This window comes from Pelodiscus sinensis, chromosome 30, assembly GCF_052426305.1.
Source record: "Pelodiscus sinensis isolate ZL-2025 chromosome 30, ASM5242630v1, whole genome shotgun sequence".
In the NCBI taxonomy this organism is placed as follows: Eukaryota; Metazoa; Chordata; order Testudines; family Trionychidae; genus Pelodiscus; species Pelodiscus sinensis.
This window is the reverse complement of record NC_143081.1, coordinates 12,900,143-12,918,780: the sequence shown is the minus strand read 5'-3', so window position 1 is coordinate 12,918,780 and position 18,638 is coordinate 12,900,143. Positions and strand designations below refer to the sequence as shown.

Sequence of the window (18,638 nt, the reverse complement as noted above, 5' to 3'; positions counted from 1 at the left end):
GATGCTCTTTGTCGACAGAAGCTTTGTCGACAGTATCTGTCGACAACATTTCTGTCGACAAAACCCTGTAGTCTAGACACACCCTTAATTAGTATAGACACGTACTGTGGTAAAAATGCCTGGCTTATAAAACCCGATCTCCCCAACTCCGAACAGGGTCTCCCGGTCTCAAAGGCCTAGCCACAGTCCCAGGTCAATTTATTCCTCAGGACAATTTCTGGCCCAAAGAACATGCTGGGCCAGTTCTTAAGCATCTAAAAGCGTATAAAGAAGAGAAAAAATGAAAGAAAAGCTTGAGAGTAAAATTGTTAATGGAAACCAAGTGACGCACCCCAGTCACCAAGTTCCTGGTGCAAGCAGAGGGGGAATGACTAGCTATCCTAAAAGTCTGTTGAGGGCATCCCAGGTTAGTCTGTGGAGGGCATCCCAAATTTTTTTTGGAAGAGCAGATGCATTATCTAGACGTTGCAGTTTTTCTGGGATACTTCCGGGATCCCGGAAAAACTCCATGGTATACACAGACAGACAGACAGAACTCCTGTACTTTCCAGGACACAAGAATCAAATCATCAACTTGAAAAAAGTGATTTTTATTGACAAAACAAAAGATAAACTTGAGAAAGCAATCTCGGTGGCTAGATGTTACAGTGCAAGTAAGGAAAACAAATTAAAACACAGAGAAAAATCTCTGGGGACAATTCTTAGGTGATGAATGGGGGAAGGGAGGCACGGATTCACACAGAGCAGTTCATACCAAAACACAACAATAAAGACAAATACCCTGAGTGTGACTGGATACACATTTCCCCTTAATTTACTCATGATCCCATCTGAGTTCAGTCTACTTCCATACCCCGAATTCCTGTATGGATTTAAATGATCCTTTGTGTCTCAACTCCTGGCTTAACTCTCCCAACACACGAAAAAAACAGGGAAGATATCTTACACAATTCAAATTTCACTCCTCTTTCTCGATTGACTCGTCTGCCCCCCCCCCCCCCCCCGCCACCCTTGCCAGCACTCTTGCTAGCTATCTGAGTTTCACTCCTGAGTGACTGAGTACGGGCTAGCACTCCTCTTGTCAGTCACAAGAACCATCTGGAATTTTTGTAGTATTAAACTTCTGGTGGCAATTGGAAAAATTGCCCACAGGGAGGTGTACGTTTTAGGAAAGCGTTCTCATTTGCAGCTTTTTTTTTTCCTGTGACTTTTCAAGTTTTTTTCCTCTAGATAGCAGATTTGAATATGCAGTGCACCATAGATATGGTCAAAAGGTGCAAAAACTTGCGTATTTTGTGAAACATTTATGTTATTTGTGTGTATATTTATTTTTCTTATATTTCTCTTCCAATTCTCCTGACAGTTGTAGATCAAGTCACATTTTATTCAACTAGCAAAGTAGCATTTAAAAAAACAAGGACCTTCTGCCAAAGTTGAACAAAATGCCTGTAACTTTCCCTCTCTCCCACCCTTTTGACTTAATCTATTTTTAATGTGTCGAGTTACAACACTTCTATGCAACGGAGACCTTTCCTAATGTTTTGGTCAGGGCCCCCTTCACCTCTTTGTTCCTCAGAGTGTATATTACAGGGTTCAATGCTGGTGGCACAATTATGTTCATGAGGGTAATTATTTGATTGCTCTCTGAGGTGGAGCTAGACTTGACCCCCAGGTAGGTGATGAGGGCCAGCCCGTAGAACAAAGTCACCACCATGAGGTGCGAGGAGCAGGTGGAGAAGGCCTTACGTTTCCCCTCCGCGGATGGCACCTGGAGGACGGTGGAGAGAATGCGGATGTAGGACAGGATTGTCAATAGAAAAGGGCCCATGATGAATAGAACACACACAGTCAAGACCATGATCTCGTGTTTTGATGTGTCGGCGCAGGCCATCTTCAGCACGGGGGGGATGTCGCAGAAGAAATGATGGATGTGGTGGGAGCTACAGAAGGGAAGGCTCAAGACCCACGTGGACGGAGAAAGTGCCATTGCGATGCCTAAGAACCACGATGCCCCCGCAAGTTGTACGCACACCCGACCACTCATAATGGTCATGTAGTGCAAAGGGTGGCAGATGGCCACGTAGCGGTCGTAGGCCATTGCCGCGAGAACAAAGCATTCTGTGAGGCCTGTGATGGTGTAGGCGTACATTTGGGCTGCACAGCCCACAAAGGAGATGGTCTTTTCCTCCACCAGGAGGTGAACCAGAAGCTGAGGGACCACGCTGGTGGTGCAGCACATTTCCACGAAGGAGAGGTTGACCAGGAAGAAATACATGGGGGTGTGGAGGGAGGGATTCAGCTTTATCAGGAGGATAACGAGCAGGTTCCCCATTAGGATGAGGAGGTAGATGAGCAGGAGAAGGAGAAACAGAAGGATTTGCAGCTTGTTGAGGTAGGAAAACCCCACCAGGATGAACCCGCTGGAGATGGTCTGGTTCTCGCCAGGGTCTCCGTTGGAATAGATCATCAGTCAGGGTGACAACGAACGATATGCTGGAGATGACTCTGAGCCCTGCTAAACACATGCAAGTGAATCCCACAATTCGTACAGTCTCTTGGAAGCCTTGACTTTCAACCTGGCTGTAATTCAGTTTATAAATGTGTACCTGGGCTCCATCGCCAGCAGGAGGGAACAGCAGTGCTTGGGTGGGAGGCCAAGGAAGCCGTGCCCACAGAGATCAGCCATTAATATACAGGAAAACACGAAAGCCATGAAGGACGCACACAGTCTGTGGAGAGAGGGAGGGCGGGTAAATTCAGTGACAAGAGACCAGCACTTAACTCTTGGGCATTAGGTGCAGAGCGTTTGCTGTCGGGGTGTTGATCCTAGGAGTGGATTCTGTTATTAGAAGAGATCACACACAGGCAGCTTTTGAGAGGAGCCTTTAACTACCTGACAGGGGGATCCAAAGAGGCTGGAGAGAGGCTGTTCTCAGTGGGGGCAGATGGCAGAATGAGGAGCAATGGGCTCAAGTTACAATGGGGGAGGTCTAGGTTGGAGATTAAAAATGTAAAAACGGCCAGACTGGGTCAGACCAAAGGTCCATCCAGGCCAGTTCCCTGTCTGCCGACAGTGGCCAATGCCAGGTACCCCAAATAGAGTGAACCAAGTGGTAATGATCAAGCGATCCCTCTCCTGCCATCCATCTCCATCCTCTGACAAACAGAGGCTGGGGACACCATTCCTTACCCATCCTGAATAATAGCCATTCATGGACCTAACCTCCATGAATTTGTCCAGCTGTTTTTTGAACCCTGTAATAGTTCTTCCCAACTCCTCAGGCAAGGAGTTCCACAGGTTGACTGTGTGCCGTGTGAAGAAGACCTTCCTTTGGTTTGTTTTAAAGCTGCTGCCCATCACTTGCAGGCCCCTAGTTCTTATATTGTGGGAACAAGTAAATAACTTTTCCTTATTCACTTTTTCCACACCAGTCACGACTTTATACACCTCTATCAAATCCCCCTTTGTCTCCTCATTTCTAAGCTCTCTTCATATGGGACCCGTTCCAAACCCTAATCATTTCAGTGGCCCTTTTCTGAACTTTTTCTAATGACAAGATATCTTTTTTGAGATGAGACCACATCTGTACGCAGTATTCAAGATGTGGGCGTCCCATGGTTTTATATAAAGGCAATGTCTGTCTTATTCCCTATACCTTTTTCAATGATCCCTAACATCCTGTTTTCTTTTTTGACTGCCACTGCACACTGAGTGGATGTAACTATCCACGATGACTCCAAGATCTCTTTCCTGATTAGTTGTAGCTAAATTAGACTCCATCATACTGTACATATAGTTGGGGTTATTTTTCCAATGTGCATTACTTTACATTTATCCACATTTCATTTGCCATGTTGTTGCCCAATCACTTAGTTCGGTGAGATCTTTTCAACGGTCTTCACTGTCTGCTTTGGTCGTAACTGTCTTGAGTAGTGTAGTGTTGTCTGCAAACTTTGCCACCTCACTGTTTACCCCTTTCTCCAGCACATTTATGAATAAGGTGAGTAGAATTGGTCCTAGGACTGACCCTTGGGGAACACCACTAGTTACCCATCTCCATTCTGAAATTTTACCATTTATTCCTACCTTTTGTTTCCTGTCTTTTAACCAGTTCTCAATCCATGAAAGGACTTTCCCTCTTATCCCATGACATTGTAATTTATGTAAGAGGTTTTGGCGAAGGAGCTTGTCAAAGGCTCACTGGAAATCTACGTACGCTACAGCCACTGTATCATCCTTGTCCACATGTTTGTTGACCCCTTCAATGAACTCAGATTACTAAGACATTATTTCCCTCTACAGAAACGACGCTGACTTTTGCCCATCGAGTTGCATTCTTCTATGTGTCTGACAATTTTATTTTTTACTGTTGTTTCAGCTAATTTGCCGGGTGCTGAAGTTAGACTTACCAGTCTGTAAGTGCCAGGATTGCCTTTAGAGCCCTTTTTAAATATTGGCATTACATGAGCTTACAAGAAGCTAACAAGAAGGAAGCTGACAAGAAGTGGAAACTTGTACAGATGATGCGGGAGGAGTATAAATATATTGCTTGAGAATGCAGGAGCGTTATCAGGAAGGTGAAAGCGCAATTGGAATTGCAGCTAGCCAGGGATGTGAAGGGGAACAAGAAAGGTTTCTACAGGCCTGTTAGCAATAAGAGGGTGATCAGAGAGGGTGTGGGGCCCTTACTGGATGAGGGAGGTAACCTAATGATAGATGATGTGGGAAAAGCTGACGTACTCAATGCTTTCTTTGTCTCTGTCTGCACGGACAAGGTCAGCTCCCAGACTAATGCACTTGATAACGCAATAGGGGAAGGAGGTGGACAGCCCTTGGTGGGGAAACTATTAGAACAAGTTAGAAACTATTTAGAAAAGCTAAACACACAAATCCATGGGCCCGGATTTAATGCATCCGAGAGTACTGAGGGAGTTGGCAAATGTCATTGCGGAGCCTTTAGCTATTATCTTTGAAAAGTCGTGGAGATCGGGAGAGATCCCAGATGACTGGAAAAAGGCAAATGTAGTGACCATTTTTAAAAAAGGGAAGAAGGACAATCCAAGGAACTTCAGACCAGTCAGCCTCACCTCAGTCCCCGGAAAAATCATGGAGGGGATCCTCAAGGAATCCATTTTGAAGCATTTGGAAGAGGGGAAAGTGATCAGGAATAGTCAACATGGATTCACGAAAGGCAAGTCCTGCCTGACAAATCTGATTAGCTTCTATGATGAGGTAATTGGCTCTGTGGACATGGGAAAGTCAATAGATGTGATCTACCTTGACTTTAGCAAAGCTTTTGATACGGTCTCCCACAATATTCTTGCCAGCAAGTTAAGGAAGTATGGGTTGGACAAATGGACTGTAAGATGGATAGAAAGCTGGCTAGACAGTCAGGCCCAACAGCTAGTGATCAATGGCTTGATGTCAGGTTGGTGGTCAGTTTCTAGCGGAGTACCCCAAGGGTCCGTTCTAAAACCAATTTTGTTCAACATCTTTATTAATGACCTGGATCAGAGGATGGGTTACACCCTCAGCAAGTTTGCAGATGATACTAAGCTAGGGGGAGAGGTAGGTATGCTGGAGGGCAGTAGAGGGTCCAAAGTGACCTAGACAAATTGGAGGATTGGGCCAAAAGAAATCTTAAGAGGTTCAACAAGGACAAGTGCAGAGTCCTGCCCTTGGGACGGAAGAATCCCAGGCATTGTTACAGGCTGGGGACCGACTGGCTAAGTAGAGCACATGACCTATGAGGAGAGGCTGAGGGATTTGGGTTTTTTCAGAACCCTTGGGTGAATGCCATCTGGTCCTGGTGACTTGTTACTGTGAGGTTTATCAGTTTCTTCCAAAGGCTCCTTGGATGACACCTCAATCCGGGGCAGTTCCTCAGATTTGTCACCTACAAAGTACGGCTCAGGTTTGGGACTCTCCCTCATCCTCCGCTGTGAAGCATGAAGCAAAGAAATCATTTAGTTTCTCCACAGGGACCTTATCATCTCTGAGTGCTCCTTTAGCATCTCAACGGTCCAGAGGTCCCACTGGCTCTTTAGCCGGCTTCCTGCTTCTGATGTACTTAAAAAACATTTTGCTCTTACTCGTTGAATTTTTGGCTCGCTGCTCTTCCAACTCTTTTTTGACTTTTCTTATTACATTTTTTGCACTTAATTTGGCAGAGTTTACGCTCTTTTCTGTTTTCCTCACTTGGATTGGACTTCCACTTTTTAAAAGATGCCTTTTTATCTCTCACTGCTTCTTTGAGATGGTTGTTAAGCCACAGTAGCTCTTTTTTACATCTTTTACTGTGTTTTTAAATTTAGGGCATACATTTAAGTTGGGCCTCTATTATTCTTAGGAAAACTATTTCCGTAGGTGGATGGGGAAGCACTGGGATGGGTTTCATAAGGAGGGGCTGGAATCTCCATCCCTAAAGGTTTTGAAGTCCCGGCTTGACCAAGCCCTGGCTGGGTTGATTGAGTTGGGGTTGGCCTGCTTTGGGCAGGGGGTTGGACTCAATGCTTCCTGAGGTCTCTGCCCGCCTTGGGATTCTAGGATTCTAACCAAGGCCCACCTCAGAAAAAAACATGAACCCTCAGATTCAAAGGGGGTGATGAGGCTTGGAGAACAGAGGGGAGTGAAGATGAGAGAAGGGAGAGGCAAAAAACAACACCAGCAACACAAGACCAAAACCAGCAAAACACCCGGACGTGATGTTGATCGTGTTTGGTCCTCATCTGTCTCTCTTATGGGCATTATGGAAATCTAGGACCCCCACTTCCCCTGGTGCAAGTTATCATGACCCCCATCAAGCTAGGCTCTTACAGGGACCCAGGAGAAACCGAGTTGAATTGAGAAGGACAGATAACAGAGACCAAGAACTGGTGTATGAACAGATGGGCCAGCCCCTCCCCCAGTCTCGGACACACATGGAGGCTCTCAATGCCAGTGAAGAAGATCGAAATGAACCAGGGCCGTGAGTTCGCTGCGGTTGCAGACAAGGACACGACGCCTATGGGGATCTTTGGGAGAACGGCCGGGGGCTTCGGTCGACCCTACATAACCTACCTCGTTGGAGCAGAGCGGTTCCATCTCCTCGCAGCAGACGCTGGATGTGCTGAGGGAACAGGGGGTTTTGTTTCCTTCCCTGGCCTCTGGGAGCTAGTCCCCGAAGGAAATCACCTGTCCCAGTCCTGTCTGGAACGGTAGCAAAACAACAGTCCCTGGGCCAGTTACTGAATAGCAAATTGCACCATCTCCACCTTGTGTATTTTCCGAGGAAAATCACCCTGGGATTTGCTAAGGTTGGCAACTTGAGTGACATGGCTTTGTCTGGCAGGAGGATGCTCTGTTGCAGGCAACACAGCACAGAGAAAGAGGCGGGGCAGGGGCGATTCCGGGGGCTTGTGGCTGAAGATCCAGGACACTCAGGCCCCACTCTTGTCTCAGAGACACAATGAAACCCGAGGTGCTCTGAGTCCCAGCCCCACCTGCTCTAACCATTACGCCCCACTGCCAGAGCTGGGCACAGACCCCAGGAGCCCTCACTGCCAGCCCCCCTACCCACAGGGCCCATTTCCTTTCTCTAGGGCCAACCCCATAGCGCAGTCAGTTTGCAGCGGGACCAGAATCAGGGCGAGCTCCCAGGGAGTTAGAACAAACTCGGTGTGGGAGCACAAGGGCAGGGGGCGGGTACAGTGGGGAGCTGCTTAAGTTGCTCAGTTTGGGGCATATACCCTCCTAGTCAGTACAGCTGGAAGTGCCCCAGCCTGGCACTAGGGGGCGCTGAGGGGCTGGGCTGGGTGTGCTCTGTAGGACAATCTCAGGCAGGTAGATCCCATTGTCCTAGCCTGGTACTAGGGGGCGCTGAGCGACAGGACTGGGCTGGGATGGCTCTGTAGGCCAGTCTCAGGCAGAGGTATCCCATTGCCCCAGCTCAGCAGCAGGGGGTGCTGCATAGACGGGAACAGGGCATGTGGCTCATTTTCCTCTAGGGGGCAATGCTGACCCCAGAGCTCCAGCCCAGTCCCAAAGGGTGACACGCTGCACAGACCTGGAGCTGTCACTGGGGTGGGGGGCGCTGTTCTCTCTGGGTCCAGGCTGACAGGGTCCCCTATGGCCCCTCTGCCACAAGTAGCTGAATGTGGCCTTGGCAGTGGGCCTGACTGGCTCTCAGGGGTCCTGGGCTATAAGGGGTGCTGTCCCCTAGGCCTGGCTGCTGAGCCATAGTGACCCACCACAGAGGACGGGGAACTGTGTCGGGTGGGAGTCACTAAGTACTGGGGTATAGCACGGCAGTGGGGATGTAGGTTAGGAGTGAGCAAAACTCTGGGAAAACAAGACAGTAATGGGACTGCCAGGTATTCGTATCAGGCCCTAGCAGGTCCTCCCTTTGCCAATTGAACAAAAAGACGAGGGGTGGCCATTTCTATAGCATGTATTCTCTTTTACCAAAGCGTGTCAGTGGTGACTGTGAGTGTAACGTGGGAAACTGAGTCACACATTCACCCCAGTTGGGCTGGATCCTTTGTGCCTTCATTTCAGACAGAATTTGCATCATTCATAACATCGGGATATCGTTTCCTGCCTGGCAAGTAATCACAGACAAGGCAAAATCGATAAACAGTCCTGAGTGACCTTACTCCAGTAACTCGCTCTCCTGGTTTGGTCTCCTTTGCTGGTTTCCAGAGCAATTTGTGTACCTTTTTCTGATTCTTTTTTCAGAAGAGGCTTTTCTGAAATTTAACCCGTTTACACTGGGCCAAATTTTGGAAAACCTCATCTTTTGGAACAGGTTTCAGGGCTTCAGAAAGAGCGCATCTGCTCTTCTGAAAAACATTTCAGAAGAGCAGATGCGTTACCTAGATGTGGCAGAGCTTTTCTGGGATACTTCTGGGATCCCGGAAAAACTCAGTAGTGTAGACACAGCCTCACTCTGAGGCCTGCAGATACACACAGACAGACAGATCTTCTAGGACACAAGAATCAAAGCATCACCTTAAAAAAGTGATTTTTATTAGCAAAAGATAAACATGATGAAGCATCTTCGGTTGTGAGATGTTGTAGCACAACTAAGGAAACCAAATTACAACAGAGAGAAAATCTCTGGGGACAACTCTTAGACGGTGAATGGGGGAGGGAGGCACAGATTCACACAGAGCAGTTCAAACCAATCCGCAAAAATAAAGAAAATTATCCTAATCATGTCTGGATACATTTTTCTTCTTTATTTACTCATGATCCTATCCGAGTTCAGTCCATTTCCATGCCCCGAATTCCTTGGGGCCATCGGAGTCCTGCCTGGGTTTAAATGATCCTTTATCTCTCAACTCCTGGCTTAACTCTCCCAACACACAAAGAAAACAGGCAAGATACTTATACAATTCAAATTTCACCCCTCTCTCTTGATTGATTCTTCGATCCCCCTCCTTTGACAACACGCTTGCTAGCTATCTGAGTTTAACCTCTTAGTGACCGGGTACGGGCTAGTACTCCTCCTGTCCGTCACAAGAACCATCTGGAGTTTTTCCGTATTAAACTTCTGGTAGCAATTAGAAAAATTGCCCACAAGGAGGTGAATGATTTAGGAAAGATTTCTCATTTTCACCTCTTCGTTTTCTTTGACTTTTCAACCTTTTTTCCTCTAGAAAAATAAGGATGCTTCCTTGACCACCTTTGAATACGTAATGCACCTTAGATCTGGTCAAAAGGTGCAAAACCTTGCACATTTAATCAAACGTTTATATTATTTTTGTGTATATTTATTTATTTCATATTTCTCTTCCAATTCTCCTGGCAGGTGTAGACCAAGTCGCATTTTATTCAACTGGCAAAGTAGCATTTTAAAAAACAAGGCTCTTCTGTCAAAGTTGAACGAAATGGCTGTAACTTTCCTTCTCTCCCACCCTTTTGACAAAATCCATTTTTAATTTATCGATTTTCAACAGTTCTGTGCAACGGAGACCTTTCCTAATGTTTTGATTAGGGCCCCCTTCACCTCTTTGTTCCTCAGTGTGTATATTATGGGGTTCAACGCTGGCGACACAATTATGTTCATGAGGGCAATTATTTGATTGCTCTCCGAGGTGGAGCTAGACTTGACCCCCAGGTAGGTGATGAGGGCCAGCCCGTAGAACAAAGTCACCACCATGAGGTGAGAGGAGCAGGTGGAGAAGGCCTTACGTTTCCCCTCTGCGGACGGTACCTTGAGGACGGTGAAGAGAATGCGGACGTAGGACAGGATTATCAATAGGAAAGGGCCCATGATGAACACAACTGTCACAGTCAAGACCATGATCTCGTTTTTCAAAGTGTCGGAGCAGGCCATCTTCAGCACGGGTGGGATGTCGCAGAAGAAGTGGCGGATGCGATTGGAGCCACAGAAGGGCAGGCTGAAAATCCACGTAATCTGAGCTACTTCCACCGAGATGCCGAAGAACCATGAAGCTCCCGCGAGCTGGGCACACGCCCGGCCACTCATGATGGTGGTGTAGTGCAAGGGGTGACAAATGGCCGCGTAGCGGTCATAGGCCATCGCTGCGAGGAGGCAGCATTCCGTGAGGCCCATGATGGTGATGACATACATCTGGGCTGCACAGCCCGTGAGGGAGATGGTCTTTTCCTCCACCAGGAGGTGAACCAGCAGCTGAGGGACCACGCTAGAGGTGAAGCAGATTTCCAGGAAGGACAGGTTGACCAGGAAGAAATACATGGGGGTGTGGAGGGAGGGGCTCAGCTTTATCAGGAGGATAACAAGAAGGTTCCCCGTCAGGGTGAGGAGGTAGATAACCAGCAGCAGCAGAAACAGAAGGATTTGCAGCTCGTGAAGGTAGGAAAACCCCACCAGGATGAGTACAGCGGAGCCAGTCTGGTTCTCTCCTGAGTCTCTGTTGGAATAGATCACCTGTAGGGATGAGAAAGCGAGATACACTGGAGATGACACTGAGCCCTGCCAAACCCATGGAAGTGAATCCCACAATTCATACTTGTTTCCAGTCTGTTGGGAGCCTTGACCTTAAAACCCGCTGTAATTTTGGTTCAATCTCCAGCAAGAGTAAACCATAGTATTTGGGGGGGATGCCAATGAAGCCACACCCACGGTCACCAAAGTGATTCCTCAAAAGCATGCGACTCCTGATCTCACTCGTCTCTCAGGGTATGTCTACACTACCCCTCTAGTTCGAACTAGCGGGGTAATGTATGCATACCGAACGTGTAAATGAAGCCCAGGATTTGAATTTCCCGGGCTTCATTTGCATAAGCCGGCCGGCACCATTTTTAAATGCCGGCTTGTTCGAACCCCGTGCTGCACGACTACACGCGGCACGGGCTAGATAGTTGCCTAGGGAGGTTGTGGAATCTCCATCACTGGAGATATGTGAGAGCAGGTTGGACAGACACTTGTCAGGGATGATCTAGATGGTGCTTGGTCCTACCGTGAGGGCAGGGGACTGGACTCGGTGACCTCTTGAGGTTCATTCCTGTTCTAGTGTTCTAGGATTCTATGCAAGCATGATTCTGGGAGGCATTAACTGGTGTGTTGTGAGCAAGACACGAGAAGTCATTCTTCCACTCTACTCTGTGCTGGTTAGGCCTCAATTGGGGTATTGTGTCCAGTTCTGGGTACCACATATCAAGAAAGATGTGAAGAAAATGGAGAAGGTCCAGAGAAGAGGAACAAGAACGATGAAAGATCTAGAGAACATGAGCTATGAAAGAAGACTGAAAGAATTGAGTTTGTTTAACTTGGAAAAGAGAAGATTGAGAGGGGACATGATGCAGTTTTCTAAAACGAGGAGGGGGAAAACTTGTTTTCCTTCACCTCTGAGGTCAGGACAAGAAGCAATGGGCTTAAACTGCAGCAAGGGAGGTTTAGGTTGGACATTAGGGAAAAGTTCCTAACTGTCAGAGGGTACGTCTACACTACAGCACTAATTCGAACTAACTTAGTTCGAATTAGTCAATTCGAACTAAGGTAATTCGAACGCACGCGTCTAGAACTAAACACTAGTTCGAATTAGCGTTTTGCTAATTCGAACTAGCGCATCCACACTGATTGGATGCAGGGGGGCATTTAAGGGCAGCTGAAACCGGTTCTGGCAGGGCATCAGGTCAGTAGTTGCTTTGTGTGGCTGCTGTCTGCGGCTATCTGAGGCTCGTGCTTAAAGGGACCCCCCCAGACAGCCGGTTCTCAGCTTTTCCGCTTGCTTGCCAATCTCGCCGAGGGACAGCAAAGCGTTGGTCTCTGTGCCCGTCTATGTCGGTGCTTCCCTTCGGGGACGCCGCCACAGGTGGCAACATGGAGCCAGAGCTCGCCCTGCATCTTCTGGTGCACTTTCTGGACTTGCTGCTGCAAGCCTGCCACCAATGGCTCGAGGCTGTCTGGCACCACGTCAGCCCCTTGCCTCTCCGCCTGGCTGCCCTAAGGGCCGTGTAGGAGTCGCGGTGGTGCCCCGGCACCAGCGTGCCCCGCCGCGTCTGGCGTCTGGACACCAGCAGCGACTGGTGGGACCGCATCGTCCTGGAGCGCTGGGAAGACCAACAGTGGACCACCGGGGCCAGTTCATGGACATTAATGTGGGCTGGTCCGGCAAAGCACACGACGCCCGGGTGTACCGCAACTCCTCCGTGTGCCAGCAGCTGCAGGACGGGACCTTCTTCCCCGACCGCCACATCAGGGTCGGGGACGTGGACATGCCCGTTTGCCTGGTGGGGGATGCCTCCTACCTACTGCAGCCGTGGCTGATGAAGCCGTACACGAGGCACCTCAATCCCTCCCACCAGGGCTTCAATGCCAGGCTGACCAGGGCCCGCATCGTGGTGGAGGGGGCCTTCGGGCGACTGAAAGCCCGCTTTCGATGCCTCCTCACCCGTCTGGACCTGGCCGAGCACAACATCCCTCCCGTGGTGGCGGCATGTTGTGTGCTCCACAATTTATGTGAGTGGAAGGGGGAGGCTTTCCTGCCAGCCTGGATGGCTGAGGCTGACCGTATGGCTAGCCACTACGGTCAGCCCCGCACCACCGCCGTCCGGGAAGCCCAGCGGGGGGCCGTCCGGATCCGGGAAGCCCTGCAGGAGAACTTCCTGGTGGAGAAGGAGGACTGACCTCTCCCTGCATGCCCCACTGGGGCCTTCTTCCACCTTACCCCCTTCCCCTTTCCCCTCCCTACCTACTGTCAAATAAAGACACCCGTTTTTCAAAAAAAATGTCTTTTTATTTAACGTAACTGGGGTGGGGGGTGGGAGGAAGAAGGGTGGGAGATGGGAGGGGGAAACCTGGGACGAGGGAGCTGGAAGGGGAGGGAAGGGAGGAAGGGAGGAAGGGAAAGGAAAGCTCAGGGGTGGGATTCCGGCTGCCTCTCCCGTCTCGCCACACTGCGGGTCCGGGGGCGTTGGTGGGGAATGGTTGTGGAGGGTGGGGCAGGAGGGATGGGGGGTGTGGAGGAAGCAGGAGCGGGAGCAGGAGGGGGAGCTGGGGGAGCAGGGGGAGCAGGGGGAGGAGGAAATGGGAAGCAGTCCAGCAGGCTCTGGAGGTGGCCTCGCAGGGCATGGCCCTGCTCCTCCAGGGCCTCCAGACTCCTCCTGCGCAGCCTCAGGTCCTCCTGGACCCAGTGGTCCTGGATACGGAGCTGTTGCTCCAGGAACTGGAGGTGCCGCCTTTGGTACTCCTCCTGGTTCCTGGCTGTCCTGCTTGCCCGGGCACAGGCAGCTGCTGCAGGCGGGGTGGTGCGCCCTTCAGGCCCAGGTGCTGCCTCTGTGGTGAAACAAGACCAGCGGTCAATTACCCCAGGGGCCCAGGTGTGTGAAACCCAGCTTCCCTCTGCAAGGCCAGGGCCCCTGCAGGATCCCCAGCTGCTGCTCTGTGGTGGGCAAGGCCCAGGCGCACGGTCCCGGGGCTCCTTCTCACCCCAGCCCCCCATACACATAAGGGGAACAAGATGGTACTCACAGGTGGACGCCTCCCCGGCCTCGGATGACACAGGCGAGCGGCTCTGTGGGGTGTCTCGGGGGTCCTGGGTCCTGGGCAGGCTGCCGGCAGGCTCCTGGCTCTCGGAGCCCTCTTCCTCCTCCTCCTCTGTCTCCTGGAGCGGTCCCTCTGCTCCGGGGTCTATCATGTCCCAGGGGGCAGGGATGGCATGAGCCTCCAGGAGGCGGTCCAGAGCCAAAAACGCCTCCGGGTCAGCCCCTGGCTGGCAGGCCCGGGAGTAGGACTGCCGCAGGTCCTTTATTTTCCAGCGCACCTGCTCCCGGCTGCGCTGGTGGCCCCTGGCGGCCAGGTTGGCAGCCATGCAGCCATAGACTGCCGCGTTCCTGTGGCTAGTGCGGAGATCATGGACATTGGAGGCTTCCCCCCAAACCTTGATGAGGTCCACGATCTCCGCACTAGACCACGCGGGCGCCCGCCTCTTGCGGCCCTGGGCAGGGTCCTCGGAGCCGCCAGGCTGGTCCCGGGAAGAGGGGGAGGGCTGGGTGTCCTCGGGTGGCTGGCTCATGGGTGTCAGGTGCAGGGTGTGCTGGCATGGGTGCTGGCAGCCTTGCAACTGGCACAAACTGTGTAGACAGCCCGTGGCCCTTTAAGGGCTCCGGGGCCGGGAGGGGGGCAGACAAGTTTGCCTGGTGTTGGCCAGAGTGGCCACCAGGGCAAGCTAGGAAGGGCTAGCCTCCCACTAGTTCGAATTAAGGGTCTACACAGCCCTTAATTCGAACTAGCAAATTCGAACTAGGCTTAATCCTCGTGGAATGAGGATTACCTAGTTCGAGCTAAGCGCTCCGTTAGTTCGAATTAAATTCGAACTAACGGAGCGCTAGTGTAGCGCCTATGAAAGTTAGTTCGAACTAACGTCCGTTAGTTCGAACTAACTTTGTAGTGTAGACATACTCAGAGTGGTTAAGCATTGGAATAAATTGCTTAGGGAAGTTGTGGAATATTTAAGAGTAGGTTAGATAAATGTCTATCAGGGATGGTCTAGGTAGTACTGGTTTCTGCCATGAGGGCAGGGGTCTGGACTCGATGACCTCTCGAGGTCCCTTCCAGTCCTAGTATTCGATGATTCTAGACAGCATCCTTTTCTTTGCAGAAGCTACACAATTTGAGCTAGGCAAATTGTGTAGCGTATTCTGAGTCTAAGTTCAAAGACAAATTTCCAAATAAGGCACTGTGCCATCAAATCCGTTAACCCTTGTGGAACAAGAGTTACAGGGATGCTGGAATAGTGGGTGCTTTTAAAAACACAGCATTGTTACTGTAGGATACTTCCAGTTTCCTGAAATAGCAACTCCGTATAGCGGTACCCTGAGGCTGAGAAGCAGGGGCTTGAAAAATGGGTCTTGACAAAGCCCTGGTTGAGATGATTGAGTTGAAGGGTACATCTAGACAACAGAATTTTGTCGACAGAGGCTTTGTCAACAGATACTGTCGACAAAGCTTCTGTCGACAAAGAGCATCTAGACTACATTCAGTTCTGTCGACAAAGCAAGCCGACATGACAGTCGACATGACAGTGTAGATGCAATAATGTCAACTCTGTTAACAAAAGGCATTATTCCTCGTAGAATGAGGTTTTGCCACCATCGACAAAACTGCCGAGTTCTGTTGACGTTATGTGTAGACCCAGGTATAGTTTTGTCGACAAAAGTCCACTTTTGTTGACAAAACCCTGTAGTCTAGGCACAACCTTGGGGTTGGTCCTGATTTGGGCAGGGGGCTGGACTTGATGACTCCTGTGGTCTCTTCCAGCCCTAGGATTCTATGATGTATCTTGCATGCAGAACAAAATTTATTCTGCACATGGTTGGATGGAGTCCATGATTCTTACCAAACTGACTTTACTGAGGTCCAAATACAAGACCCGCCTCAGAAAACAACATTAACCCCCAGATTCAAAGGAGGGAGATGAGGGTTGGAGAACTCAGGGGGAAAAGACGAGAGGAGAGAGGCAAAAAAGGAAGAGGCAAAAAACCAATGCCATCCACACAAGACCAAAAACAGCAAAGTGAACTCTGGCATGGTGGTTGGTTCTCATCGGTCACTCTCAGAAAACTGAGAGCCAGAGTTCCCTTCCATGCAAGTTATCATGATGCCCATCAAGCCGAGTTCTTACAGGGCCCTAGGAGAGGTACCCGAGTTGAATTCAGGACAGATTCAGAGACTAAGAACTACTGTGTGAACAGACAGGCGGCCAGGGGGCTGGAGGTACTAGATAGATACACACACACACACACACACACACACACACACACACACACAGCATTTGGGCTAAGACACAGATGAAGGCTCTCAATGCCAGTAGGAATGATGGGATCCAGAACATGATTTCACCCTGGTTGTAGACTGGGACACGAGGCCAACAGACCTCCTTAGGCCAACAGCCGGGGGCTTCGGTCCTTCAGAGGTAACCTACCTTGTTTGCAGAGAGCGGTTCCATCTCCTCGTGGCCGGCGCTGGATGTGCTGAATGGAACAGAGGGGTTTTTGTTTCCTTCCATGGCCTCTGGGCGCTAGTCCCCGAAGGAAATCACCTGTCCCAGTCCTGTCTGGAACGGCAGCAAAACAACAGTCCCCAGGCCAGTTGCTGAATAGTAAATTGCAACATTGCCACCTTGTGTATTTTACGAGGAAAATCACCCTGGGATTTGCTAAGGCTGGCAACTTGAGTGACATGGCTTTGTCTGGCAGGGGGATGCTCTGTCCCAGGCAACACAGCACAGAGGCAGGGGCAATTCCCAGGGCTTGTGGCTGCAGGTCCAGGATGCTCAGACTCTGGGCCTACTCTTGTCTCAGAGACAGGCTGAGACCCCAGGAGTTCTGAGTCCCAGCCCCAACTGCTCTAACCATTACACTCCACTGAGGCACAGACCTTCTTAGTCGGTGCTGCTGGCAAAACCCCAGGCTGGCACTAGGGGGCGCTGAGGGGCTGTGCCGGGAGGGCTCTGTAGGCCGGTCTCAGGCGGGTGAATCCCAATACCCCAGCTCAGCAGCAGGGGGCGCTGAGTGACAGGGAACAGGGCGTGTGGCTCATTCTGGAACAGTGCCCTCTGGTGGGGCAGGGCTGCACAGAGCTTAGTGAGCTGATGGGAAGGTTTGCTCCACGATATGGGGAACGAGGTACTGCAGGAAGGATTAGAGAAGTGGCCCAGGGAGGGGCTCGTGCTCAGGGGCAAGGGCCGAGCGACACGGCCTGCTCGGGTCTGCCCCCTCCTATAGAGCCCTGGGCCAGAACCCGGAGCAAATGGGTGGGACCGGGTTCCTCCCAACTCTCCTCAACCCCCCCCCCCCCCCCCCCCCCGCCCGGCTGGAAGGCCCAGCAGGGACTGGAGAAAGAAGGACACTGGACTGGCCAATGATGAATGAGGCTCTGGTAGCAGTGTACCCTGGCCTTCATGGCAGTAATTAGGGACACTGCAAGCCTCTGAGGCCCACAAGAACCCGCCAGGAAGTGCAGGACCCACAGGGCTTAGCCCCAGACTTTGCCACACTTGCAAGGACGAGAGGTGGGCATTTCTGTGGGATGTACCCTCTTTTACCACATTGTGTACGTGATGGTCATGAGGGTAGCATGGGAAATTGAGTCACACATCCACTCCCCCCATTGAGGCTGTATCTGCTGAGCCTTTATTTCGGACAGAATTAGCGTCATGTCTAACAGTGGGACATTGTTTCCTGCCTGAGGAGTAACCACAGTCAAGGTGGAATCAGTAAACGGTATCGAGTAACCTTACTTTAGTAACCTGTCTCCTAGTTTGGTAATGTGGTCTTCTTTGTAGTTTTGTAGACCAGTATTTCTCCAGTGTTGGGCCTCTTTGAAATGTATTCTCCTAGGGTATGTCTAGACTACATGCCTCTGCCAACAGAGGCATGTAAATTAGACATACCGACATAGTCAATGAAGCGGGGATTTAAATATCTCCCGCTTCATTAAAATAAAAATGGCCGCCATGCTGTGCCGGCTCAGCTGATTGTTGGCATAACACAGCAGTCAAGACGCAGGTTGGATGACAGGGAAAGCCGTTGTCGACAGATCCCTTATGCCTCATGAAACGCGGTTTACAGGATTGGTCGACAACGGCTTTCCCTGTCGACCGATCCATGTCTTGATTGCCGCGTTGTGCCGACAATCAGCTGAGCCGGCACAAGGCGGTGGCCATTTTTATTTTAATGAAGCTGGGGATATTTAAATCCCCGCTTCATTTACTATGTCGGGTGGTCTAATTTACATGCCTCTGTCGGCAGAGGCATGTAGTCTAGACATACCCCTACATGTTCTCTTTCATAAATGCTTCAGTTTACCCCCAGTCTTTATCCAATGCATTAGCCATTAAATTTCCCCTGCCGTGTACGTTGCCCATGCGCAAATGTGAACAACCATTCACACCTACCATTTTCTTGCGGACTGTTATTTCTGGGTCACGTTTCTGGGTCTCAGCTCCTAAATTTCCCAGAGAAAGGGTTGGTTTTGGGGTTATTCTTACAGGCATGGAACATTTCCAACATCACTCATTTCTTCTCTTCCCAACAAGACTTTTGTTTAATCAAAGCAGAAATTAGTAGCAGAGAGAAATAAAAAAGGCACCTACAGCCACCCCGTACTTCTCCTAATCTTTCTGCATTGGAAGCTTCCTACAAATGCCTGATAGGGCTAGTTAGAGAA

At 50.2% G+C, this 18,638-nt stretch overlaps 2 protein-coding genes across 2 annotated transcripts; both read right to left on the bottom strand.

Moving 5' to 3' along the window:
* Window positions 1-1,513: 1,513 nt before the first annotated feature.
* Window positions 1,514-2,467, bottom strand: LOC102452599 (olfactory receptor 10A4-like). Its single transcript, XM_006112322.3, has one exon. It carries the CDS (start codon window positions 2,465-2,467, stop codon window positions 1,514-1,516), a length of 954 nt encoding a protein of 317 aa, XP_006112384.3.
* Window positions 2,468-9,932: 7,465 nt separating this feature from the next.
* Window positions 9,933-16,476, bottom strand: LOC102452343 (olfactory receptor 10A4-like). The gene is made up of 2 exons (XM_075912158.2): window positions 16,393-16,476; window positions 9,933-10,895 (listed from the first exon to the last, which is right to left on the bottom strand). The coding sequence occupies exons 1-2, from the start codon at window positions 16,474-16,476 to the stop codon at window positions 9,933-9,935; spliced, it is 1,047 nt and encodes a 348-aa protein (XP_075768273.2).
* Window positions 16,477-18,638: the final 2,162 nt, after the last annotated feature.